General features: G+C 46.6%; 1 protein-coding gene across 2 annotated transcripts in view; it reads right to left on the minus strand.

Moving 5' to 3' along the window:
* Positions 1-2,543: 2,543 nt before the first annotated feature.
* The window catches only part of RCC2 (regulator of chromosome condensation 2), a 613,770-nt gene continuing 588,573 nt past the window's right edge, over positions 2,544-27,740 (minus strand). For both annotated transcript variants that reach the window (XM_069611136.1, XM_069611137.1), the window contains exon 13: positions 2,544-5,304. In XM_069611136.1, the coding sequence (XP_069467237.1) occupies positions 5,200-5,304 (105 nt within the window). In that variant the 3' untranslated portion in view covers positions 2,544-5,199. The remainder of the gene's footprint in view (positions 5,305-27,740) is intronic.

The following is a 27,740-nucleotide window of genomic DNA, read 5'->3' on the forward strand; positions in this document are numbered from 1 at the left end:
ACCCACACAGGTGGGGGTAGGAGGGCGGCCAAGGGAGGCCGGCCAGAGAGTGAGGGGAAAGGATGACGAAGGTGTGCCGATGAGGAGGATCTCCATCTTGCTGGCATTCTGACAAAGATCATTGGCGGCACACCAATCTTGAATGGCAGTTAGGCAATCAGAGATGAGAGAGGGAGAGGAGGTGGCAGAGGGCAGCTTGAAAATGAGTTGTGTCGTATGCCTAGCACTGGAAATTTGAGCAGAAAATGGCAATGCCGTGGGCGAGAGTTGGAACTAGTGTAGTAAACCCTCGTGTTTGGGCATTACTGGCTTTTTCTTTCTGGCTCAGATGTGTGAACCCACAGTGGGTGGGTACGTCTAAGTTGGCGATGCAGCGATTGCTCAGAGGGCACCTGTACCTTAGCTACCAGGGACTGTGTGTTGGCCCAACAGTCGATCCACTAACACCTACACTCTGGACACCTGGATAAGGGAGAAGGCCTAAAGAGGGGAAGACCCTCGGGCAGAGGTGAGCTCAAAAGGCAGGACCCGAAATTGAAAAAGATCTGCAAAGGCAAACATCAGGTACTTCCTGTCCTTGAGATATAAAGGCACATGGAAGCAAGCATCCTGCAAACTGAGTGACACCATCCAATCCTGGAGTTGAAGTGGCTGGAGGATTTGCAAAAGAGTGAGGATCTTAAACTTGTCCTTCCTGAAGAACTTGTTCAAGCATCAAGTCCTAGATGGGTTGCACTCCTCCATCCTTCTTGGGAATTAGTAAGGGGAGTACCATCTTTGATTCCTCTCCGCTGCAGGTACCAATTCTATTGCACCGTTCTCCAAAAGAGCTAAGACCAGTGGATCTGGATCCTTCAAGGAGCGGCTGCTTGGTGGAGAATTCAGAGGCCTGCTCAAGAATGTGAGACACTAACCATGGGCTACTGTCTGGTTACAGAGCCCAAGCACCTGATGTAATACTTCAGAATGCTGAGTCAGTGTCTCCCACAACAGTACTGTGAACTAAAGCCTCAAAGTAGTTTTGGTGTTGCGGAAGGCAAAGAGGCAGAGATTGTGTGGGCTGCTATACCCCCACGCCGTCGAACCACGAGGTAGTCTCCTCTGCCCCCTTTGAGAGAATTGTCCCCTCGCTCGGACAGGCCAAATGGGTCTGTTGTGGTGGGCAAATCACTGCTCCCAATGATTTTGCATCGCTTTGGAATTTTGCAACTTTTCTAAACTCTCATTGGCCTTCGAGACGAAAAGCAGAGAGCCATTAGACGGCATATCAAATAGTCTCTCCCGGAAAAAAAAAATGACTTGCGCAGCCACACCTTCCGATTACAGCCCTTGCCCCATCGCATGATTAACACTATCTGAGGTATCCAAACCAGATTGCAGAGACTGGCACATAGCATCCTTGGCATCCTGCAATGTTGAGGAAACCTTCCCTTTCCTCGGCCTCTGGAATGTGTTCTGCTGCCATTTCATACAACCTCCCACTAAGTGTGTGAATTTTGCTAAAGCACACATAGCATAAACTGCCTTTAGCGCCATGCTACCTGCCGAAAACCCCCTTTTTTCCATGGCATCACACACCTCTTGTCATCTGTATGTAGAGGGTTTGTGGGATAGGCATCCGCCTTCGAGGTTGATGCCTGAACAGCCAGACTTTCAGAAGGCCTGTATTTCCTTGCTAAGTCCTTATTTACTGCTAGAGTAGTATCAGGCTTTTTCTATTTCTCCAGTACTCTGTTCCTCAATGCCGTAAGGAAATAAAGAATTGGACCCTTCAGAGGACCCTTAACAAGGATGTCTATAAAATCAACCTCAACATATGCAGCCACAGGCCTGCTCCATCCCAACTACTTAGTCACCTTGCCCATGACTGACCTATATGAGGCATCATCATGCCCAGCCACATTTAGTGTGGCAAACTCCATATCTGGAGATATATCCAGGCCACTGGCATCGTTCAAGGTGCCCACCAGGTATCTTCACATTGACTGCATAGAGATTAGCTCTTCAGGAGCATTTGGAGTGCCATATTCCAAGCCGAACCGAGGACTTCTCTCCTCCTCCACCACCACCACCTCTTCCTAAATAGAGCTCATCGACTTGAAAAAGTTCTTTACTAAGGGCTTAAAAACAGAACTGAGGCAACGGGCGTGGTGCGTGCTGCTTATACCAGCGTCGACATGGCTGAGATTGGGATGGAAGCCGCCAAGTGACAATGAGTATACTACACGTGGCACCCTCTTCTGTTGAAAGGTTTCCAAAGCTGCAAGCTGGATATCAGATATATCAAAGATGAGGGATATGTCGGAGTACACAATCCAAAAGAAGTATCCCATTACTATTGAGAAAGAAGACCTGCGTTTGTGATTGGAAAGAAGCCCTCACCAAGAGTCACTTTGCTCACTCCGGGGGATGCTGAATATTTACAATGAGACATTCAGATACATCACAAGTATAAATACAGTAGGACGTTTCAGTAGTAGTTCACAGACAAGTGGGCACATGGAAAGGTGTGTGGACGGTCAAGTAAATAATTGACAGACACAAACATTAACAAATATTTTATTCAAACAGTTATTCCAAGAAATATAAAAAAAACACGACAGAAAAAGTTTATAAAACTAAAAACTAGGAACCTTAAAATGTGTGAACAAAACCTGCTTTGTTAAGCATGAAATGACAAAACTGATGCTCAACAAAAAGGATAAGGGACCAGGGCTTCAGCAGCAATATGGCTGATAACTGGTATTTGCCACCTCTGATGAACAGGGGAAGGGTCTACCAACACCCGTAGCATAATCATTAAAACTAGCCAAGTATTTTTCTTCAAGTGGCCACCTAAAAGCTTCATTTAAGTAAATGTCATTTGAAGCACTAGTTGTCGAATCAGACAAGTCAAACCACAAGCACCCCACACAGACTCAGTGCTGTATAAGGGATACAAGGGCTTAAACAATTGCTTTGATAATGTTTGTGCCCAAACAATTACAGAGTTTTGCCACTGGAAGCTGCGTTTCAGACCAATTGGCCAGTTTCAGATCAGTCAATACAAATAGTGACCAGCTACTCCCCTAATAACATTCTACGGAAAATGAAAGGAAACTTTTTTTTTTTTTTTAAAAGCTGCCTTAACAATGGATATACTGGTTCATCAGTCGGCTGATCCGCAACCTACATGAAACTTAACTGGTGCCTGCTGAAGCTGAGAAAGAGGCGCTGAATTGAAGACATGGTCCATCTATTCAATCTGTGTCCACAGATCGGACTGCAGTGGGCTTTTGGTGAATAGCAAATAAAACCCAAAATATTATAACAGTCAAATCTGGAGAGGAGATTGAAAGCAGGCAACAGATGCCCCTCCCGTCCCCCCAGTCATTCCCCAGCAGTGATGGATAATGCAGCATCAAGCAAAGAAATAAATAGGGCAAACAACACACACAGTATAGGCACAAAGGACTGAGTGCATTTTTAGTGAAAGGCACACAGCTTGGCTTTAGGCCATTTTGAACAATCCCGTAAAATGACTGAAGTAGAGATCACCAACAAACAGATTTTGGTCATCCTGATCAAGGCAGCACGGGGAGGGGGGGGGGAACCTGCTTCCAGCACATTATTTCCCAAGGCCTGTACACCACAGATTTCTATAGGGCAGGCACAAACAGATTTTTGTATTTACAGTGAGCCCAAAATGAGAAAAGCAAGCATGATGAGAGTATCCTTGTTCTCTTGCCTGGAAGAGGTAATAGATGATGTGAACAAGAGAGAAACTGTATTGCAAGCAGACAACAAGTGCTCCTTTGGACAACTTACTTGGCCAAGGGGAGAAGTGAACGGCATTGTCCTGTGTGTCAGACATTATGCTACAATGATCTGTACCACTGATCACAATTAAAACCATCTGAAGATTGTCATAATAAAGCTTCTTGCATTGCCTTTTATCAAGGACTGACACTAAAAGGTGGAAACATGCGACATTCAATGTTCCAGAACTTGTGATGGTCTGAGGAGACAAATGTTTCCAGGTTGTCAGATGGCTGCCACGGACACAAAGATGATTTGGCCATCTGTGTTGGTCAATGAAGTGCTCAAAAATTTACTTCAAGATCAATGCAGACGTCACATTTAAATGAGAAAGAAATTGCCTTCTTTCTAACAGTGCTTTGAAGCAAAGGTTACAGGCATCTGAACAGAGATCAGAGGTGGTTTCAGATAGATCAATCAGTGTTCTTCTACTGAGTAGCCTACAACATCCTCTCCTCACAAAAGGATTACCATCGCAATCAGATATTGTAGCAAGTAGGGTGTGAAATGCTATGAACAAATACAACAAGTTAACACTTTTCTCCAGAATAAAAAAAAACTACATTTCTCTTAGAAACCTTATACAAAAACAGTTTTACAGGTGCTTCAAAATGGGTGGAGCTAGTCGCAGAGGAAGAGGGGGGAGCCAAGTTGGGGTCTGTCCCCAACAACAGTTTTCATTTAATAGGTTATTTCGATTTAATCCAGAACATGCCACCTCTTTGGACAGATACTTGAGGCAAGGGATGGACATGTGTTCTCACAAGACTGCCCTTCAATAACAATTTTGTAAACCGCTATTCATAAACACCTGGCTTTTGATTTAACTCCCAATTTTACTAGTAGAGCACCGTTTGGGCGATTATTCTCCCCCTATCCCTTGCAAGTAGTATACTCACAGATGACTGATCACCTCATCACCCTCCACTAACATGGTGTCAAATAAATAACCGCCCAAAAAAAGAAAATAAAGACAGAATTGGCAGGTGCCATTTGTAAGCTACCATTGGAGGAAAACTGTGTCAAATTACCTAACTGGAATGGAGTACTGGAATGTTTTAACGAGGTTAACCAAAAACCTTTGAGGACCCTTAAACAGCTGTGTCATCTTAATGACAAAGAAATGAGGGGACCCGTTTCACATGAACTACCATAGTCACATGTGTTCCAAGGTAGGACAGCAACCTACTAAGCAGAAGTCTTCCTTGACAAAATGGAATGCACAGGGATTTATTACATAACCTTGAGTGGGCTCAGCAATACAGTGGGGTTGCTTCACAACCCAAACTATTTCCATAACGCAGGATTTCAGAAGGTTGTTTGACAGCCCACTGTGCTTCAAATTGTCCCCTCATTTAATGATGGGCTAAATAAAGGTGAATTGCCAGGCAAAATGAGCAATTAAAGCACACGTGGATTGTACTCTGGCAGTTTCTTCAGCTTCTCCTCGTCCTGCTCCGTTTCATCTCTTGCAACCACCAGTGTGTGCGAGTATCCCATGGAAACCTAGGGAGACAAAGCAAATGGTCAGCCACCGGTCAACAATATCATTCCTGCTAATGGTCGAGGCTACATTTTCTTTGGCAGTGACCCTGTTGGCCATCAAGGTTTGCAGCTACGAGTAGTACAGTAATGCTTGACAGAACCATTTGTTGTATTCTCCAGAAATGAAGTCATTTGGGCTGATGGATTTTTAGTCCACAAAATAATACCATTCTGGTCACACTAGCAAACCGACTGTTCACCCAGATATTACAGCCAGAGAAGCATGAGCAGAAGAGCCAGAAAAGGAGAAAAAATAGGTAATTAACTAAAAATACTTATATTAGCAAACACGCGTCTCTTCATCTGAATATGATAGGGCATTTGTAACGCGCCTATACACAAGTGTTTCAAGGCGCGACGAGGCAAGGAAGGGGGAACAGAGGGAGGATAGGGACAACGATCATACTAGGCCAAGTGACATGGAGATTGCACAAGTGCAGGGGAGGGGGAAGTGCCAGGGGAAAGGGGAGGTTGCAGTGCTGTGCATGGGATCAAAACAATAAGAAGTGCGGCCAGCAGGTGCAAGGGTAAGTGCAGAAAGCAGGTGTCCAAAAGTGCTGGTAGGGGGACTGTAGGGTTACAGATACAGACCCAAGTGCAAGGGTTGCCGGCAGGCAGTGCAGGTGTGCAACTGGGCAGGCAAGGACCTGGGCCTGAAATCAGAGGGTAGCCAGGTGACCAGTGCAGTATCAGACAAGAAATCAGCAGGGGAGAGGAAGTGAAGGCAGAAGCAAAGAGGAAGGTCTTGAGTTGCTTCCGGATCTGGAGATGGTTCTCCCCAACTTTCAGAGGGGCAGGGAGGCTGTTCCAGAGGGAGGCCCCAGCCGAAGAAAGATCTACCACCAACTCATTCCTTGGAGAAGTGACTGACCCTGAGGGAGTTGGAGGTAGCGGAGCAAAGAGCTGGAGTACAAAGGTATTTACGAAGCGACAGTTGGAGGTATTGAAGACCCAGGCTCCAGAAGGCCTTGTGGACAATGCAGACGGTCTTGAACGTAATCCTTTCAGCCACTGAGAGCCAATGCAGAGATGTCAGTGCTGGAGAGATACAATCCCTGGTCTTGAGGCCAAGGACAAGTCTCGCAGTCCTGTTCTGGATGAGTTGCAGAGGGCGGAGAGTAGAAGTAGGCAAATTTAGAAAGAGGCTGTTGCAGTAGTCCAGCCTAGAGAACCAGAGCTCTAGAGACAGTGAGCTTCTGGGGGAAGGAGAGGAAAGGAAGAATACCTCTGAGGAGGTGCAGTTGGTAGTTTGGCTTCGGCTTCTTAGAGACGTCAAATGTGAGGAGAAAAGGAGTGTATGGAGTTGAAGATGACCCCAAGGTTCTTAGCCTCACAGGTGGGAGCAGGAAGAGGGCCAAGGGAGGCCAGCCAGAGAGTGACAGGAAAGGAGGGTGCAGGTGTGCCGATGAGAACCTCTGTCTTACTAGCATTAAGGCAGAGATCATTGGCAGCACACCACTCCTGGATAGCAGACAGACAGGTGGGAGAAGACTAGGTGGCAGAGGGGAGCCTGAAAACGAGCGGAGTGTCATCCGCATAGCACTGAAAGTTGGAGCAGATAGCAGCAATGCAGTGGGCGAGAGGTGCAAGGTATTGATTGAACAGCCAGGGAGAGAGGTTAGACCCCTTGGGAACACCACAGGTAGAGAGTGAGATAGAGGAAAGGAAGCACCCAAGTTGGACCTGGGAGGGTCGATCAGAGACGACCAAGGTCAGCCAGGCCAGGGCCTGATCAGAGATACCCAGGTTATCACGGAGACGATTGAGCAGGATGGCATGGTTGACCGTGTCAAAGGAAGAAGAGAGCTTGAGTAAGACGAGGATAGAGGGGAGATTAGAATAAAGGTTAGAGATCAGGTCTTCATGGATGTTAAGGAGAGAAGTTTCCGTTCTTCTGGCTGCTCTTAAGCCAGACTGATGGTCATGGAGACAATTAACGGATTCAGTGTGAAGATTAAGCTGGGAGATGGCCAGCTTTTCCAGGAGTTTGCCCAGGAAAGGGGCAATGTGGCATATACAGTGTGCTTGGTCAAACAAGGATTGTTTTTTGGGATTCTGCTGCCCCATTTCATGGGAACAAAAGTTATTTCCTGGTAACTGATGGGGCAGAATCCAATTTTGGGTAATTCTCTGATCCCATTTTAGCGGAACCATAAAAGTTCACTTTAGGTTTCCAGGATCGCAGACTTTGTGGTCAGAGGAACTTATAGTGAAGTAGCGCTGGTTTCCGTTTCTTTCTTTTTAATATATGGCTTTATGGGAGCCCATATTGATCCTATGATAGGGGTGCTTTCTGAACTCTACACGTTCGCCCGTAGTGCGATTTTCTCACACTGCACTATTTTAGAGAGTAGGCTGGTGACGGGTGAAATTTAGTTTTGGCTTCACCAGAGGTGCAACCTGATTGACTGCAATAGCTCATTGCGGTATAAATGTATTTTTTAGTCCTGCTCTCCAGCATTTTGTTTTATGGCCTGTTATTTGTTTGGGGGAACCATTAATCAGGCCTACAATGACTGTTGTGCACACAGGTTCACTCCAAGCTGTGCCCCGCAACCCTCTGATACAGTTTGGGCTGGCCTAGATTGGGCCTTGGCCCAAGACACGCCAATACACCTACTGTGTGGGAAGACACAAGTGTATCACAAAGTTTTTGGGTTATCAGGTAATATAATTGTGGCAAAAATGTCACTGGTAAAAAATAATTGCGGCAAAAATGCTTTGGTTTGACCCGGTAAAGGTGTGCCCCATTATATCATTTAAGAGGAACAGGGGTTCCGGGGGTGTCCCCCCTGCTTCCCGTAAATGGTATAATGGGTCCGGGGGCTGCAGGGGGTGTCCCCCGCATCCTTTACATGATTGTGGCAGCAAAACCACGGCCGCGATTTTAAGACATGGAATGGTTTTTGGCAGGAAAGAAAATGCCAGAGTGCCCCGTGTGTGATTGGAGGGCTGGCTTACGCCAGCACATGAGTGTTTGGTATATCTAGGGGAGACGCTATTCCTGCTTCTGTTCTACACTCTACTGCTGGAATTTCTGCAGGTTTACTTACCTGCTGGAGGATTTTGACACAAAGCTGCTGCACTTTTAGGACCAGGTATGGGACTCTACTGGCTTGGAAACGTGTCCTTTCCCTGTGTTCAGTTTTTGGGCTGCTGGCCATTGTTCCAGGGCAGTACTCGTCCTTATCCTGGTTCTCCATACCATCTGGGCATGGCATGCTGGAAAGGTTTCTGAGAAGTTTTACTGCATTCTAGGGGTAGGAAGCTACAGTCCAGAAGGCTGAAGGAACACCACTAGCCCACATCTACTGGGGGGTGGGGTTAGCTTCCACTGTTCTTTCATGGAATTTGTCTGCTGGCCGGCTGCACCCCATTGCCCTTCAAGCTAGCCAGATCAGTGTTTTGGGCCCATCCGTCGTCCTTGAGCCATGAGCCATCTTCACAATCGTTTATATTCCTGATTGTTGGGTACAATTTTCATTTTTATGATAAATTTTCCTCACCCGTGTCAACCAGAGAACATTTTGCTGGCCTTGGTAATTATATGTCTGTTAGGCATGATATGGAGCAGTACCCTTTGGGCACACTAAAACCATCTTGTCCTCCTGGCAAAAGGAACCCAAACTTTGGTACAAGTCTATACTACACAGGTTGGTAGTGTGGCTGAGCAGCTAGGCTCATCTCAAGGCGGGGTGGGGGTCAATGTGAGCAGTAGGGTGGTTACACGGTGACAAGTATCCAAATAAACACTTACACTCAAGGTTTCTTGATTAAACAATTATTAATTTAACAGTCAGTTTGAATAAGCCTTCTTCAGAAGGGGCAGAATATCAGCAACACACAAATACACTCCAAAATACACACTCTTAGCTTCTCTAGATCAGAGCAATACTGAAAAGCATCTCAAATAAGGGTGACAGAATAGAACAAGAGATCACGCAATTATTCTGAAGCAGGTAAGTACTCTTGAACCCCCAATGCAAAGTAGAGTAACCCCTTCCTAGAAGGAAAGGTAAAAAAACAATGTCGGAGGAAAGAAGAGTCATTCAGGGAGCCAGGCCAGGCAATGTCAATTGAGCAAAGGTCTAGGTGAGCTGAAGCACTTCTTGTAGGTGAATAAAAGTCTTGCACTATGTTTTAGAAGCATTTGTAGAAAAAGTAGAATCAACGTAGAGACACAAGCTGGGAGGCTTGTGAGAGGTAGACAATGCAAGCAACTCTACAGAAGTAACCAAGACAAGTTAATGTTAATATTAAAGGATATTTGTACCACGCACTAACACCACCGGAGTGGTCCCCTGGCGCTCTGGTGGTTCTGAAAGAAAAGGGGGGTTCAGGTCAAGTTAGTGAGATGAGCTGGAGTAGTGCAAGAGAGCAGTGATGTGCTGTTGGCGGCCTCAGCCCGGAATTACGTTGGCTCGGCTTGGCGTTGGATCAGGGTGTTATACTGCTGGAAGACGTTGTGTGCTGTTGTGTGGGTCTAGGTGTGCTTTGTTTTGTTGTTGATGTAGTGAAGCTTGTGTGGATTGCTGCATTGTAAGTTTGTGGCTGTGTTTGGTTGGAATTTGAGAGGTGTATGTAGAGGGTGAAGTTGTTAGTGGGTTGGTTAGTTGGCATTCCTGTCTTGAAGTGAGGCGCTAGATTTCCATATTTCTAATCTCTGTGTCTATGTCCAGCTCAGGGGCTTTATGACACTCACAGTCCATGTCCAATATGACATCCGTTCATGTGCATAACCTTGCCCAGGTTGGTGCAACCGGCTGCGTACGTGGCCTCTATTTGTATGCGGGGCGGGCAGGCGTTTGTGTGTCCCTGCAGTCTAGCTGAGACGGCATTCCCAATCTAGTGGAGTGCGGCATCGGTAAGCCCGGGTTTGCTCCCTCCATGTGTTGAGTCCTGCTCGGCGTGTATCATCTTATTCTGTTGCTCATGCATGTTACCGCTCCTACCCCTTTGGCGTGTTGCAAGGCTAGCGCTTGCACTTCTGTCCTGAGGCGTCGTCTGCCTACCTTCACAACTTTTTGGTCCATGCCCCTGTCAATATCCAGAGCTTAATTAGTGTGGCGAGAGCTGATGTTTACCCAACTTTATACAGGTATGATGTGTACTAGCATCTATCTAGCGGGTGAAGGTTGTTCGCTGGCAGTTGGCTTGGGACGCTGGGTTTTGTCCTTATGGGTATGTCCTCTCTTACAGCAGGAAGTTTCTTTATTCGGTTCTATATGTCATCATTGTCGTTTAACCAGCCGGTTTGTTCGGTCTGCTAGGAAAGATTTAGCCCAGAGTAGTGCTGTGTCTGTTATGCCCATGTGTTTTAGTCTTTTGGTTAGGGTGTCATGGCTAACTGTGTCAAAGGCTGCAGAGAGGTCGAGCAGAATCAGGGCTGAGGTTGTGTCGGAGTCCGCGTTTGTTCTTAGGTCGTCCCAGATGGACAGTAGTAATGTTTGTTCCTCTTGCGGGTCTGAAGCCAACTTGTGCTTGGTCCAACCGGTGGTGTTTCGCTACGTATGCTTGGGTTAATTTGTAGACATAGGTTTCCAAGAGTTTTGCTGGGTAGGGAATGTTTGAGATCGGCCTGTAGTTGGAGAGGTCTTCTACGTCGCCAGAGTGGTTTGATATATGCTGATTTGAATGTTTTTGATACGGTTCCTGTTGCTAGTGAGAGGTTTAGGAGGTTTCTGTAATATTCTGATGGTGTTCCTTATGCGAGGATTGATTTGTAGATGTCAGGTGGGCATGGATCCATGGGTGAACCCGATTTCTTGCTGCGTTTCACCAGCAAGACGAAAGCCTCTGCTGATCGGGAAAGTTTTGGAGTTTGTGTTGTGGTTCTGTGTTAGGTTCGGTTTGTTGGATGTTATGGTTGGTCTGTTTTGTATGATTTGTCGGATGTTGTGATTTTGTTCTTGAAGTGTTCTGCCAGGCAGTTGAACAAGTTACTTTCGTGCATGGTAACGTTCTTTCGATGGGATGTTCCTCCGACGTATTCCACATCTATGATAATCATAACAGCTGTGCTGCTTCGGGAAATTTTCGGCGTGTGCGTCCTGCGTCGATGACGTCAATATGCTGTCGCTAGAGGGCCTCCGTCGAGCTGGCGTCACCAGATGTTATAAGTAGGACGCACGTCGCCCGTACCCTCAGTTGTAGTTTTTTCCCAGAACGTGTGGCACCAATCTTCTGCCAGTATGACTACAGAAAGCCTTAAGGAAACGTAAGCTGTAATCGGGGGCAGGCTGGGAGGAGCGATGTGGAATACGTCGTGAGGAACATCCCATTGAAAGAAAGTTACCAGGTAAGAAAGTAAATTGTTCTTCGAAGGGATTGTGTCCTCTGACGTATTCCACATCTATGACAGACTCCCAAAGCAGTACCAACGTATGGAGGCAGGAAAAGAATTAAGTTTAGAATGCCCAATTAAATTGCAGAATAGAGGACCGCCTTGCCAAAGGCCAAATAGTGGTGTTTTACAAAAGTATGGACAGAGGCCCACGTGGCTGCTTCACAAATGTTACGAATGGGAACACCCCTCTGCAGAGGGGTAGAGGCAGCCACACCCCTAGTAGAATGGGCCCGTAAGACTACCGAAGGGTCCCTACCCGCCAGATGGTAGCATTCAGAGATTGTCCAGATAATCCATCTGGACAAGGTCTGCTTAGTAACAGCTTGACCCAAACGCCTTCCAGCGTATCTTACAAAGAGCTGATCGACCACTCTGATCCGGACATGCGTGACATGTGGAAACTTAAAGGCATGGTCTAGTAAAAAATGTTATTTAAAAAATAGATAGGCAACTTAAAAAAAAATACTAGCATTCTCTTTTTTTAAACTTCCTATGTAAAATCTTGAGCTATTCAAGCTCAAAATTCGCAAATTTGTCAAATGGATGCCCTCCTGTGCTCGCTTTGGCTTTTGCGGCACTAATGAAGGAAAAGCCAGCCAGCTGTAGTAAACAAAGGCTACCGCTGGGTGGCTTTCCCTTCATTAGTGCTGTACGCGGAGGTCGGGGACCAGAGACCAGAGCAGGAAAGCTGCAGCTGAATCTCGGTAAGTGCCATTTATTTTTTTTAAAAAAAGCACTAGCTGCGGTTTTTTTCTAAGTTTTTCGGGCTGGAGGAGCACTGCTCCGATGTACTGGAGCCGCTGGGTAGGTGTCAAGTGGGACTTCTTGAAGTTGAGGGAGAAGCCCAGCCTGTGAAGGGAGTGGCAGGTGACTGACAGATGATCCAGGACTTGCTCGGGAGAGCGCGCCCTGATCAACCAATCGTCCAGGTAGGGGTAGACGTGAATCCTCCCTTTCCTGAGATAGCTGCCACCACCACCATGAGCTTGATGAAAACCCTCGGGCGGAGGTCAATCCGAACGGCAGGACCCGAAACTGAAAATGCGAGTCGCCAACCGCAAACCTCAGGTACTTCCTGTGCTTGGGATGAATCGTCACATGAATAAGCATCCTTGAGGTTGAGAGACACCAACAAGTCCTGAAGTTGAAGGGCCTGGAGGACTTGAGAGAGAGTAACCATCTTGAACTTGCCCTTCCTGAGGAGTTTGTTCAAATCACTCAAGTCCATGATGGGTCTCAATCCCCAGTCTTTTTTCGGGATCAAAAAATATGGGGAATACCATCCCTTGTTCCTCTCCGCTACAGGCACCAGTTCTATGGCGCCTTTCTCCAGCAGGGATTTGATCTCCTGCGCAAGAAGTGGATCCGGACTCTTCAAAGAGAGCTTCCCTGGTGGATTGTCGTGAGGCCTTTGCCGGAAAGGAAGACAGTAGCTGTGGGGTATGATCTTCAGAACCCACACATCTGAAGTAATGGCACACCATTCTACAAGATGCTGCGCCAGCCTTCCCCCCAACCGGCGAACCATGGGACATTGTGCCCGAGGGCAAAGAGGCAACTGCCCAAGCGGATTTGGTACCGCAAATACCTTGTTTTCCACCTCTGGTACTCCTACGTTGGCCCCTTTGACTGGCAGCTCCTCTCGATCTACCAAAGGACGAGTAGTATCAAAAGGAACCTCCCCTCCATTGCTGTCTCCTTTCACCAAAAGGCAGAGGTTGGCGAACTGCAGCGCTCAACCACTTCGCTGCAGCTTTGGAGGTCTGCAACCTCTCAAGGCTCTCATCAGCCTTGCTGCCAAAAAGATGGTCACCATCAAAGAGCATGTTGAGAAGCCGGGACTGTACATCAGGAGCAAACCCCGACTTCCGCAACCACGCAAACCTGCGCATCACAGTGCTCGCCGCCATGGACCAGCTGACACAGTCTGCCACGTCCAGACCCGACTGAACTGATTCACACATGGCATCCTTGGCATCCTGAATGAGGGCAAGAAAACCATCCCGTTCCTCCCCTTCAGGAATATGTTCAGCCGCCAAAGATGCACAATTCCACATAGTGTGAGTGAATCTTGCCAAGACACAAACAGAGTTGGCTGCCTTTAAAGCCATTCCCCCAGAGGAAAATACCTTCTTTGCCCAACCGTCGAAGCGCTTGTCGTCCCTATCAGGAGGGATGGTAGGGTATGCCGCCTGCTTCGCTGGGGCCGTAGCTGCCTGCACCACCAAACTCTCCGGAGTGGGGTGCAAAGACAAGTAGCCGGGGTCGCCACTGGCTGGATGGTATTTTTTCAGCAACGACTTATTCACTGCTGGGAGATTCTCCGGAGCAGTCCAAGCTGCCGCCACCCTTCTTTGTAAGGCCATATGAAATGGCAACACCGGGTCAGTGGGTGGACCTTGGTCCAAAATATCTATCCTGCAGAAAATCCACAGGTGGAGCAGACCACCCCAAGTACTCCGTCACCCTCGCGTTGAGAGGCCTGTACGAAGACTCTGCGTGTGTACCAGGCTCAGGCCTGCCAAATTCAACCTCAGGGGAGGTGTCCAGACCACTGGCGTCATGCAAGGATTGGCTATGACCAGACAACAGTTTGTCAAGAACCTCAGGAGGGACAAACCCTTACACATCTGACCCTTCATCCACCTCTGAGATGTAATCCAAAGGCTGGAATAAATCCCTAGATGAGGGTACAGAAAAGGCTCAAACGCAGGCCTCACTGACTTACTCAGTGCCTTCCTCAGGATTTCCACCGGTCTCCGGGGCACCTCCGATAAAGCCTCCTTGAAGCCGGCCTTGAAGCCTCGGCGGAATCGACATCGACGGCTTCAAGGCCGGAGTCCAGACCGTGTCCTTTGATGGCTTCGGCGCCAATGGCGTCGATAACTTCCTTGGAGGCGGAGCCTCGAGAGAGAGCCCCCCCGGATGGACATGGCGCTGATGCCTTCTTAGAAGGCCTCACAGGCTCCGACGGTCTCGAGGGCATTGAGGACCGGAACCTGGAACGGGCATGACTAGAGCGATCTACCTTGTCCGATCGGGACCGCAAAGGCGCCCGATGATCGCGCCGACCGCCCGAGCCCGAACGCATGCGAGCGGTGGCCCTGCGCATTCCTTGCTGGCTTCTCTCGAAGGCATGGACGAACGGAGCCCTGCGATACAAAAATCACCATCTCCTTGCGAAATGCGTCCCATTCCACCAAAGATGATGAATGCTTGTTGGGACAAGCTACCTGCCGTCCGGCGGAGTCCTCGGCCGAGGAAGGAGACTGGTGACGGCGCTTCAGAGAGTGCCTAGAAGAGGCAGAGGAATGGCGGGAACCACTCCGGGACCGAGACCCCCCCCCCCCCCCTTGACTTACGCCAACACAGAGTCGCCCTCGAACCATCGTCGATTTTGAAACCCTACCTACAGTGCGCTTCTTACGCTCCTGCAAGTTCTTCGACATCAAAGACTGGCATTCCTCACAGTCATCGGTGGCGTGGTCCTTGCTGAGGCACCAGAGGCAAACGTCGTGCGGGTCCGTAAGCGTCATCTTGGAACTGCAGTCCCGACACTTATTGAAGCCCGACCGCAGGGTAGAAGACGAAGACATGATACTTCACAAACAACCAAGTTCGAAGAACTGATTCAATCAGGAGAAGAACCGAGGCGCGCCGAGAGATTCTGAAGCGAACAAGTTTGCGGAAAAAAACAGAACTGAGGCTACGGGCGTTGTGCGTCCTACTTATAACATCCGGTGATGTCGGCTCGACAGAGGCCCTCGAGGGACCGCGTATCGACGCAGAACATTTTCCGAAGCAGCACAGCTGTGGTGATTACCTGTCATAGATGCGGAATATGTTGGAGGACAATCCCTTCGAAACAAAGTTTCTCAGAGGGGATTGAGGTGTTGTCGCAGCCTGGTGGGTTTCTTATTTCTTTGATTATGTTGAACATTTCTTTTTGTGGGTTTGTCGCATTGGTGATTTTGTCATAATGCCTTCTCTTCGCCTTTTGCATTTCATTCTTGTATGCTTGGATTTTTTTCTGGAACAGTTTCTTCTTCTCTAGGTTGCATTCTTTCCTCCATTCCAGTTTCTTCTAGTCCTTTTTCATGATGCTTAGTAGTGGTGTGAACCATTTTGCCATGGCTGTTTTTTTTGATGAGGTGAATGGTTTATCCAGGGCGATCTTTTCGATTGCATCAGCGATCCATTTGTGTAGCAGCTCCGCTTTCCTGTCTAGGTCAGCCGCTCTAGTTCTGTAATTGAAGGTTTGGTCGTCTCCAGTTGTTTGAACAGGTTGCTTGTTTTGATGGTTTTCCAGTTTATTTTTGTGGTTGGTTGGTTGTTTGGGGGCCTGGATGCAGAGTGGAGTTGGTAGTCTGATGATGAAAGGGATGATGAGATGATCGCTCCACAGTACTTGTATCGGTGGAACTGTGGTGATGAGTTTTTCCGGGGCAAATATTGCGTCGAGGGTGTCACCTGCTGAGTGTGTTGCTCCTTTGACCAGCTGTCATAGTTTCATGGTTGCCAGTTGTCCGGTCAGTGAGTTTTGGGAGCTGGCGTGACTTGCTTCATACCAGATGTTGAAATCCCCCAGGTTAATTATATGTTCATGCTTGATGGCTACGTTGGTGATGGCTTCTATGAAGTTATCGACGAAGGTTGCATCATATGACGGTGGTCTGTACACCAGGATGAACGTGACGTTGGTTTTTGGGTTAGCTGATAGGTGTATGACCTTGGTTTCGCAGTTGATGTGGAGAGGGTTGTCTGTTTTTATTTTGAGGTGTTCTTCGAATGCTATCACGAGACAACCTTTTTTGTGTTTCCTGTTTATTTGAAGACAATTTGAAGTTGGCTGGGAGGCAAACTTTGGAGTGTGATTTTGAAGTTGTCATCCAGCCAGGTTTGTCATGAATATGATGTCAATGCCATTGTCTTCGAGGTGGTCAAAGATTTCTGTTGAATGTTTTGACATGGATCTTGCATTTATTAGATTGCAGTGGAGTTTAGAGGTGTGGTTTTGTCTTTATTGTTGGGGTCATCTTCCGATCGGTGTTGGTGTTTCCTTTAATGTTGATCTCTATTTGAGGTGTTGGTGTAGGTGCGTCTGTTCTTCTAGGTTCAGTATTAGGTTTTTGTTTTCCTCAGGTTCTTCTTCCAAAGATTGTGGGCGTCGAGTGGCGGTTGCTCTTGATTTGGTGATGTAGGTTGTAATTCGCGTCGATTATGTTTGTTATTTCTAGCGTTGTCTGATCTTGTGCGCGCTTGTGTTGGGTTGTCTGCTGTTGCTGATTCTTGCGTTGGGTTGGTTTGTTCGGGTTACTGGTCGTTTACGAGGTATGGAGTTAAGTATAGGGATTTCTCTCTTCTATTAGCGTCTGTTTGAGTGTCGTTCCTGTGATTTGGAGTGTTTTCTACAGTTGCGCGTCTTTGTTGCTGTTCCGGTGTGTTTGTTCTTTCTGCTCTTTTTCTTCCACTCGGTACAGTTCGTTTACGTGGCATTTTGGGTCTCAAGTCTCAACTGAGATTAAGTAAGGCTACAACAATAAGAGGTACGTTCTCTTAGACTGTACAGCACCTTTGGTTAGAAGAAATGGTTACAGCTGGCTTCTGTTCCTGTGTGGCTCCACAGATCCTGTTCCTGTGCCTCAGTCGCGGGGACAAGAGTGAGGACTTCTGGGGACTCCTGCAACACAACGGTCAGCGACAGAAAAGGACAACCTTCTATTCAACGGCACTTCATGGCTTCAGCTCCTCGCGTCTCAGCAAATAGTACCACTGCAGTCTCACGGATACCTCTGGACTTTCCTCGCATCTGGGATCCAGCACTCTGTTGAGTTGACTCGGGCTTGGTCAGTCCTGCTCACTGGGAGTCTAGGGGATCTTCCAGCAGCTCGGGGCGGTCTTAAAAGTGATGCACTCCGTTTGGTATTCCTCTCCCTGGCACTTCGGTTCCAGCAGTAGCAGCAGCAGAAGTACAGCCAGCTCTGAGAGGATATCCAAACGAGTTCACTGTGGAGTTGAATGGTCCCACCAACTTAAGGTGAGAAGTCGTCCTTGCAAGGCTTCTCTAGTCAAAACTAATTCGAAGCTTCAGCACAGCAGCAGGGCTTCACTGGGCAAACCAACGGTCCAGGAGTTGCAGCAGGCGTCTCTTCCAAGTTCTTCTTAGGATTCCTTCGTCCAGTGGTCGACTGCCTTCCAAGCCAAAAAGCCTCGCCTTTTATGCAGATTTCTCCCATTCATTCCAGCCTAGCCGTCAATCGCACAGCAGAGTGGCTGTCCTTGCCGGACAGCCAGCTGGCCAATCACCTTTGGGTGCATTCCTGTAACCAAGGGGATTAAGCACAGGGAGTCGGGCACCTCCCTCACTTCTTGCCCCTGCCGGACATACTTGAGGCAGAGGCGGGCTTCACTCATGTGAATTTTACCTCTGTTTTTCTTTTGGTTAGAGTCTGACAAACTCCATAGGCATCATCTTTTACATTGTGTCAGACAGCACCTTCACTGCAGTGGCACAGGGAAGTCTTTCAGATTTCCCCAAGGGTTAAATACCTTCTCTTGGATAAACTACCGTTTCCAAGAGCAGTAAAGTGAAATTGACTTCACTTATATCTAACATTCTAGACCCAGCACACTATCTTACAATTTTTACCACGGTCTTGAGGCAGAGGCAGGCTTCACTCGTGAATCCCGCCAAAGGCAAAACGAACAAAAACACCAAACCCGGTTTGGCAGGCAGAGTAAATCTCAAGGACCTTTCCAGCAAGAAATGGCAAAAAAAGAAGACCGGGCCATTTTGACAAAATGAGCACCCATGGGTGCCTTACTGCAGATGCGAATGCAGCCCACGGTTAAACACATAATGGTAGTAAACAGTAAACCAGTGCCACCAGCCATTAATTGTAGAAAGGGTAACAAAAAGGTTACATGAGAAACTAGACTAAAGAGATACCAAGTAACCCCTCAAGCACCCTATTGTAAGATAGTGTGTGCTCGGTCTAGAAAGTTACAAAATGTAAGTAAAGTCAATTTCACTTCATCGCTCTTGGAAACAGTAGTTTCACCAAGAGAAAGTATTTAAACCTTTGGGAAATCTAAGAGACCGAAGGTGGTGTGTGTCACAATGTAAAGATGATGCCTATGGAGTTTGTCAGACTCCAGTCCCAAGAAACAGAGCCCAAATCACAGAAAAATACATGAGTGGGAAAAAGGTCTTGCACTCTCCAGGTTAAAAATTAAAATGTCATAGAGTCCAGCAAAAGTGCGGTGGGTCTCCAAGGTAGAGCGGAATTGGCATTTCTGAGAATTCTCCCTAACAATGTCTATGTTCCTTGGTGAGTGGTAATCGTTTCCCCCCTCACCCAGTATTTTACTCTTTATGGGCAACCTTTTTATGTCTCTCCATAGTGTACGTTTGGATTTATAGTTCCCTATAAGCTTTGGGCTGAATGCATTTTGCTATAGCAGCACACATCTTATGTGCAGTGTTGCTGGGTTTCCCTTGGGGGTTGCCTTTTAATTCTCTTGATTTACCTTGGGTGAACTACTGTCACCAAGGGTAGAGAGGAATTTCCACCCCCTTTACATTTTATATGCAAGACCAGCACACACAAACCTATGTGAGTGCTGGTAAAATATACGGTATCCACTTTCTTACTGGCCTAGTAACATTTGTGTTACTCTGGCAAGCTAACTCTTACGGCTGGTGGCAGTGAATCTACTTTAATTACTTTTCAGTAAATATTACTTACAGGCTGTCAAACCAGTCGTGGTAATACACCGAAGGGTCACCATTCTGCTAGAATGGTGGATTTCTTTTTTCAACATGTTTAGTGTGCTTATTGTTTTCTTGGGTCTTCCTCTGGTGTCCTAGGTGGGGGAGGTCCTGGTTGAAGTTTTGTATTTGGCAGGAACCCTTTGTGTTTCCCGCCAAGGACCCGTGTCCAAAACTCTGCAGCCCTTTGTCTTCTGGTGTGCCTGAAAGGAACCAGTTCCTACTAGGGAGCTGGCTGTCCCGATTGGATAACCACCCACCCCCTTCTATAAACTACAGGGAGAGTTGGCAGAAGTTGTGCGTGGGTTCCTGGATAAGAGTCTGATTCTGGAAGCTGAAGACAAGTAGACCACTGGAGCTGAATCCGAAAGAGTAAGATGGAGAAAAGACGGTAGCAACTGATCCCAGCGACTGGAGAGCCTGCTGTGTAACCAGAGTCTGTTCTGACCCTTCCTTCCAAACGACCAATGGGTGCCAAAGAAGACCACCCCTACCCAGAGGCTGGTGAGACTAAATAGTCTTGAGACAACCTGCAAAATGAGTCATCCCTCGACGTGCTGTGATCTTGCTGGGCAGCAAATTGTCAATATCAGGGTACCTTGAGCAAGGTACTGTGCATCCACTTCTGAAGTTTGATTTGCGCTAAACTTCGGTGGACTCATGCTGTACCTCCAGAGACACGATTCAAATCCTTGAAGACCCCTCAACAGAGTGCTGGACCGAGCGAGTAAAGAGTCCGCCTAGCAATATCCATTCATCTGGTTCTTGTAAAAGGGCACCAAATCAAAAGAACCACGGTAAGCCATGAAGAATCCTTTGTTGGGAGCCTTTTCTGTTGGCAGCTGCTGCAAGTTAGCTTCCAGTGTCTGTTCTTTCGTCACCACGGCCAAGAATTCAGATACTGGGTCATGTGCTGCTGCATTGTTAAGGTGCCCGTCCAGAAGCTTTTCATCCCTGCTGAGGTAGTGTTGGCTTGGGTAATACGTAACTTGCATCTTGTGTCGATCCTGTGTGGATGATTTATGTGTTTGGGAGTACACCCATACCGTTCGGCCAGGCCCAATGCTGGAACGCATCTAGGGAGCCTTCTCTGAAGTCACTGAACACTTTCTACTAACGTTGAAGTCTGTACTCATTTCCTCCAAAACTCTGAATTTCCTGCATCCAAGCCTCATCCTGACCTGCTTACTGCTGGCTCCTAGACCTCTAGGGTCCCTTTTCTGCCTCAGACAACTCATGCCCTAGAATAGGGAAGGACTTTAAAAGTAGAAGCCTCTTTCATGAAAAGATCACAAGTACTTACTTGTAAATGTGTTAGTGTATAACCTTGATTCCTAAACAGAATATGTTACAAACTGTTCTGAAGTTCTTAACTTTGAGTTGCTTGTTGCCCCTCTGAAAAGTATAATGAGTTATTTACTTATCTCTGAATTGCGTTTCACCCTTCTAGAAAGTAATTGAGTTGGTATTGTTCGATTATTCTGAAACTGAATGAGTCTAAAAGCTGACCGATAGGGTTTACCTACCTTGGAAAACATTGCGTCTTTTTTAAAGTGTACCATTGGGGTTTGTTTTCCCCGATTTGCTTTATCCAGATATTAAACAATCTTTGAGTTCATACTTGTGTTTGAGTTACTGATAGTCCGCTTTTAAAAGTATATAGGTCTTAACTTGAATAGCCGCTGCTCTTCTAAACCTTTAACAATGGGTTGTGCTTCCCTGAATTGCTTTGGTGCTTTTCTAAAATAGTTTCATAAAATTCTTACTTGCCTGAGAAACTGTATTATACACTTAAAAGTATACTGGGTATAACTAGCTATTAGGTATTTATTTTATTCTTTTATTATACGCCCAGACCCGGAGGTATATCAGTGCAGGTTACAGAATGTTTACTAAACTGGTTACAGTACAAAATCAATGCAGACCAGTACAATATTTACAAGATGCTTACTTATCTAGTTACAGGACACAGTAAATGCATGTGTTATATAATATATAAATCTGGTTGCAGGTTACTCTCAATAGTTAAGTTATAATAAAATCAGAATGATATAGATACTGTGCTTCAGTCATACACGTTAAAAAGCCACGTGTTTTACATTTCTTTGAAGGTCTGGTGGGAGGCTTGAGATCTGATGCTAGGTGGAAGGGTGTTCCATAATGTAGGGCCAAGACCGCAAAGCTATTTCCCCCTGCCCTGGATCTTTGGTAGCGGGGGGACTATGAGAAGTGAACTGTTGCTAGACCTAAGGATTCTGATAGTCTTTGTGGACGATGGCATTATTCAGATAAGTAGGGGCTGTGTTGTTGAGGCACTTGTGCGTGATAGTGTTTTGAATGAAATTCTGCCTTTGATAGGAAGCCAATGGACCTCCCTTCTGATTATTTAAATATGGTTGAATTTATTCAATGCCCAAGGCTGCTCGTAATACTTTATTTTGTAGGAGTTGGAGTTTGGCAATATTGGATTTGGAGGCACCTAGCATTCAAATGTTGCAGTAGACTAGCTTCGACAAAATAAGAGCCCTGGCTAGAGTAATGTAGTTTTGGGGGGTCAAGAATTTCCCACTCAGAGCAATGAGCTTTAAGGTATAGAAGGTGGCAGAGGAGAGTGCGCTGACATGTTTGGTCAGTGTTAGATTAGTATCAAGGTGAACCCCCTAGTGTTTTTGCATGGTGGAGAATGGGGATGGATGTGCCGTCAATGGTTATGGAATTGTAATCTATGTGGAGAGCTTTGATTTTTTCTGGTGACCCCACGATGAGGATCTCAGTTTTTTCGTCGTTAAGGCATAGAATATTATTTGCCATCCAGTTTTGGATAATGGCATAGATTTTGTTAATTGTGATCGTGTCTTGCTCATGGTTGCCTGCCTGAGATCGGAATGAGAATCTGCGTACCATCAGCAAAATTTGTATAGACTCCCATATTATATAGTGCTACAAAGAGTAGCTTAGTCTAAGCATTATAAAGGGTTGGAGATAGGCAAGAGCCTTGTGGCGCTCCTAATGGGACTCGGATGGGGTCAGCTGCTTCTTTTCCAATGCTTATTCTGGAGGTGCAATCAGATAAAAATGTAACCCATAGCGTGGCTTCTTGGGAGAAGTTGAAATTGGTAAGCAGGGTGTTGCAAAGTTTGTCATGGTCGACCAGATCGCATGCGGCAGATAAGTGTAGTAGTAGTAGTAGTATACTGAGGTTTCCAGAGTCTCCGATAAGATCGGTTAGGGAGAATTCTCATAAATGTGCCAATTCCCTTCACCTTAGAGACCCCCAGCAAATTTGCTGGATTTTGAGGACTCGGTTTATTTCCCTGGAGAGAGTGTGAGCCTTTTTTCCCCATTCTCTCATGTATTTTGATGTGTGTTTTACTCTTGTGTTCTTTGATTATGGAGTTTTAGACAACTCCATAGACATCACCTTTTCATGTGTCACACAGCACCCTCAGTGCAGTGACACGGGGAAGCCCTTTTAGGCTTTCCCAAGGTTTAAATATGTTCTCTGGGATAAACTACTGTTTAAGAGAAAGTAAAGTTAAATTGACTTTACAAGTCTTTTTAAATTCCTAGACCCAGCACACACTATCTTACATTAGAGTGCTGGAGGGGTTACCTAGCATCCCCTATATCTAGAAACTCGTGTAGCAGTCAAATGCTATCCTTTCCTCTTGAAATGACTGGTGGCAGTGGTTTTACAACAAACTACCATGATTTTTCCCTGCCGCGAACACTGGTAGCGTTAAAGGGAGTCATATATAGATAACACCTATAATACATTTGAAAATACACTGTTTCTCTTAATCAGATGATACCCATTGGGGATGGCACACAGATACTTCCAACACCCTCAGGTGACTTAAATAGCTAGGACACTAGACATTGATTTATCACTGGTACATTTAGAGCAATACTGAGTTTGGTGTAGAAGATAGAATAGAGGAATAAAACAATGGTTAAGAAATAATTCACAAACAGGTAAGTACTTTTAAAATCTTCCAATGCAGAGTAAATGAACTCTTTCCTGGGAGAAAGGCCAAAGCACAAAGTCAGTGCTAAAGGGGAGTTTCTCAGGGAGCCAGGACAGCCAATGTTTATTTCACAATGTCAAGGGGAGCTGAAGATCTTCTTTGCAGGAAGGTAAAAAGTCTTGCAATGTTTTTAGAAATGTTTGTAGAAATTAGAACACTTGAAGGGCCACAAACTGGGAGGCTTGTGAGGTGGAAAGCTTTAGCATCTCTGCAAGGTACCCAAGACAGGTCTCAACTGAGAGCAAGTAAGGCGACACAACAAGAGGCAAGTTCTTAGACTTTACAATACTTCTGGTTAGAAGAAATGTTTCCAGTTGGCTTCTGTTCCTGTACAGCTCTGCAGATCCTGTTCCTGAGCCTCAGTCGTGGGGACAAGAGGGAGGACGTCTGGGGACTACTGCTCTGCAATGGAAAGGTCAGCGGCAGCAATGGGCAAACTTCAATTCAGCGGTCCTTCAATGTTTCAGCTCCCCGTGTCGGACAGCAAATGGCAACACAGCAGTTCTCGGATACCACTTGAGACTTTCCTTGCTTCTGGGGTCCAGCACTCTGTTGAGGTGGCTCAGGCTTGGTCAGTCCTGCATCAGGGAAGTCCGGAGGATCTTCCTAGCGCTTGGGTACGACTTAAAAGCAACGCACACAATCTGGTGTTCTTCTCTCCTGGCACTTCGGTTCCAGCAGCAGAAATACAACCAGCTTCGAGAGGATGTCCAGAAGGGCTTACTTTGGAGTTCATTGGTCCCACCAACTCAAGGGAGAAGTCGTCCTTGCAGGGCTTCTCTAGTCGAGGAGAATTCAGAGCTTCAGCACAGCAGCAAGACTTCACTGGGCAAACCAAAAGTGGTTACTTAGAATCCCATTTGGCTCACTTCTCATGTAACATTTTTCTGTTACCCTTTCCACGATGAATGGCTGGTGGCAGTAGTTTACTTTTACTACCGTTGTGTGTTTTTACTGCGGGCTGCATTTGCAGCTGCAGTAAAGCACCCAAGGGTGCAATTTTTGTCAAAATGGCCCCAGACTTCTTTTTTCGCCATTTGTTTGTGGAAAGGTCCTTCTTGAGGTTTACTCAAATGCAAAACCAGGTTTGGTTCCTTTGTTCGTTTTATTTTTGGTGGGATTCACGAGTGAAGCCCGCCTCTGGCTCCAATGAGTCTGGCGGGGCCAGGAAGCGAGGGAGGTGCCCGAAACGCCCTGTGCTTAGTCTCCTAGGAGACAGGAATGCACGCTTAGGTGACTGGCTGGCAAAGACAGCCACCCTGCCCGGTGACAGACAGCTAGGCTGGAATGAATGGGAGCAAGTTGCATAAAAGGCAAGGCTTTTTGGCTTGGAAGGCAGAGTCGACCACTGGACGAAGGAATCTGAAGAACTTGAAAGAGGACGCCTGCTGCGACTGCTGGATCGCTGGTTTGCCCGGTGAATCCCTGCTGCTGTGCTGAAACTCCAAATTCGTATCAACAGAAGCCCCTGCAAGGCGAGCTTCTCCCTTTGAGTTGGTGGAACCAGTCAACTCCAAAGTAAGCCACCTGGACATCCTCTCAAAGTTGGTCGAGTATCCACTGCAGTCGCTGCTGGAACCGGATAGCCAGGGAGAGGAACACCAGTTTGTGTGCGTTCCTTTTAAGCTGGCCAAGAGCTCCAGGAAGATCCTCCGGACTCACAGGAAGCAGGACCGACCGAGCTTCAGCCCCCTCAACAGAGTGCAAGACCCCAGATGCAAGAAAAGCCCATCTTGACAGCCAGGAACTGCGGTGTTGCTATTTGCGGTAGACGTGAGGAGCTGAAACACCGAACAGCCACTTGTTTGAAATTTGCTGGTTGCGAGCGTTGACCGTCCCATGACAGTGCAGGAGTCCTTCCTCTTGTCCCCACGACTGAGGCCCAGGAACAGTGAGATTTGTACAGGAACAGAAGTCATCTGATTCACTTTCTTCAACCTAAAGGTACTGTAAAGTCGAAGAGAATTTAGCTCTTGTTGCATAGCCAGCTTCTTTACCTCACAAGCCTAATCAGCTTGTGGCCCTACTTTGATTGCTCCCATACTACCAAGACTTTTTAAACATTGGAAAAGACTTTCTACTTACCTGCAAGAAGAGCTTCAGTTCACCTTGACTTTTGCTAACTTAAACATTGGCTGGACTGGCTCCCTGAATGACTCCTCTTCTGCTTATGTGTTTTTCCTCCCTTCCAGGAAAGGGTTAACTAAATTTGCATTGGGGTTGTTTTGAAAGTACTTGCCTACATAAGAATAACTGAATACTTTTTTTATTCTGAACTATCTTCTCTATCACTACTCCCAAGAATATTCTAAATGCAACAGTAATATAATAATGCCAACTGCACCCTAGCTATTGAAGTCAACCGAGGGCTTCGGTAGTGCCTGTGTGTCATCCCAAATGGGTCTTTTCTGATTTAGATAACTAAGAGTGTATGTGTGTGTGGTTTTATATTGCTCCCTTCTGAAAAAAAAGCTTACTATAACTGACTGGTAAATACATTAATTGTTTATTCAAGAAACCTTGTGTGTAAGTGTATTTGAATACTTGTCACTGTGAATCTCTGTAACTGCCCTACAGCTCACATTGACCCCTATTGAGATAAGCCTGGCTGCTTAACACACAACCAACCTCTGTAGTACAGACTTATACAAAAGATTGGGTTCCTATTGCCAGGAGATCAGCATTGTTGTAGTGCACCCAAAGGGTACTGCATACGGTCTTGCCTAACATTACCTCCATCTGCTCTTCCTTGTTGAGAAGCTTGTAGTTGCTTTACTAGAGTTGATTTTAGCTCTAACATTCACAAGTGTAACAGCTTGAGACCCAAAGGTGATTTTCTACAACAACTCTCTAACTTTGTGCAAGACATTTTGCTATCCAAGAAGGGCCTCATCTCCACATACTTTGCTCCAATTGACCTTGGCTGTCCTGGCTCCCTGCAGGCTCTTCTAGTCCATTGACTGATTCTTACTGTCCCTCATAGGTGATACATTGGTTTTTAACTAATATTGTTGGGAAAGATTGTTATTTAGACTTCACGGAGATTTAAAAGTGCTCACATGTTCCCGAGAACCTGTTTAACTGTTTCCTTCCTTTAACCTTTCCTTTCTATCAACCTCAGAATTTACTAAGTACAAAAGTGATCTATAAATGCCATTACTGTCCTAGTTAGTGAAGTCACCACAGGGTGCAGGGGGTGTGTATGAAGCATCTCTAAAGAGTACCAACTTGCTTTGCCTCGATTCTGAGAAGGCATTTTGAAGTGTATTTTTACTGTTGCACATTTCCCTTTTTAAAGAATGGTTATTTAAAACTGGCTGTTAAATATTTTACTAGAAAACCTTGAGTGCAAGTGCTATTTGGATACTTGTTTTGGTGGATTTCGATGCTACAGCTCTACAGCTCACATTTATCCCTCTTGAGATAAGTCTGTCAGCTCAGTCACACTACCAACTTGTGTAGTGCAGACCTATACTAATAGCTGGGTTACCTAATACCAAGAGGACAAGGATTGTGTAGTCTCCCCCAGGGTTACTGCAACAATTCTTGCCAAACAGCTTTTCCCTCCAGGAAGGGACAAGGACCCTGCCGGGGCACACCGTGACAGCTGTTGAGTTGGGTGCTATCCACCCAAATTGAAGACGGAGACCCAAGGCCGGTGACATCACCCCCAGCCAGCCCAGAGCAATGGCTGGGCTGCGTTACAGAATTTCCCTCCAGAAAGGGATAGGGACCCTGCTGGGGCTCACTGGGAATTACGCTGCACTTGGGGATGGTCAACCCACATGGGAGACAGCCATCCAAGGACAGGGACATCACCCACGACCATCCTGGAGCTCTGGCTAGGCTGCATTGCAGAATTTCCCTCCGAGAAGGGGTGGGGATCCTGCCGGAACTCCCTGGCACCGGCGCTGGACTTTGGGGCGATCAATATACATGGGAGACAGTTGCCCATGGCCGGGACATCTCCCACTAACGTCGTGGAGCTCTAGCTGTGCTGGAGCTTTTCCCTCCAGGTAGACATGGGGCACTGCCGGGGCTCCCTCACACCTACATTTTGGGCATTGTGGGTAAAAATGTTAGGGCGATTCATGCAAGTCAGACCTCTAGATTCACACGTGCGTCTTCTCTTCAGAAAAGCATGGGGTTCTCCATTTTCCTTGGTGGCTGCAAAACCCAAAGCCCAAATCTGTGGGTTGTCCACAAAGCCAAATTCAGTCTTCCCCAGGGCATTTGATGTACCAGTTGGTTT

The sequence above is a fragment of the Ambystoma mexicanum genome, chromosome 8, assembly GCF_040938575.1.
Source record: "Ambystoma mexicanum isolate Mex_15411 chromosome 8, UKY_AmexF1_1, whole genome shotgun sequence".
In the NCBI taxonomy this organism is placed as follows: domain Eukaryota; kingdom Metazoa; phylum Chordata; class Amphibia; order Caudata; family Ambystomatidae; genus Ambystoma; species Ambystoma mexicanum.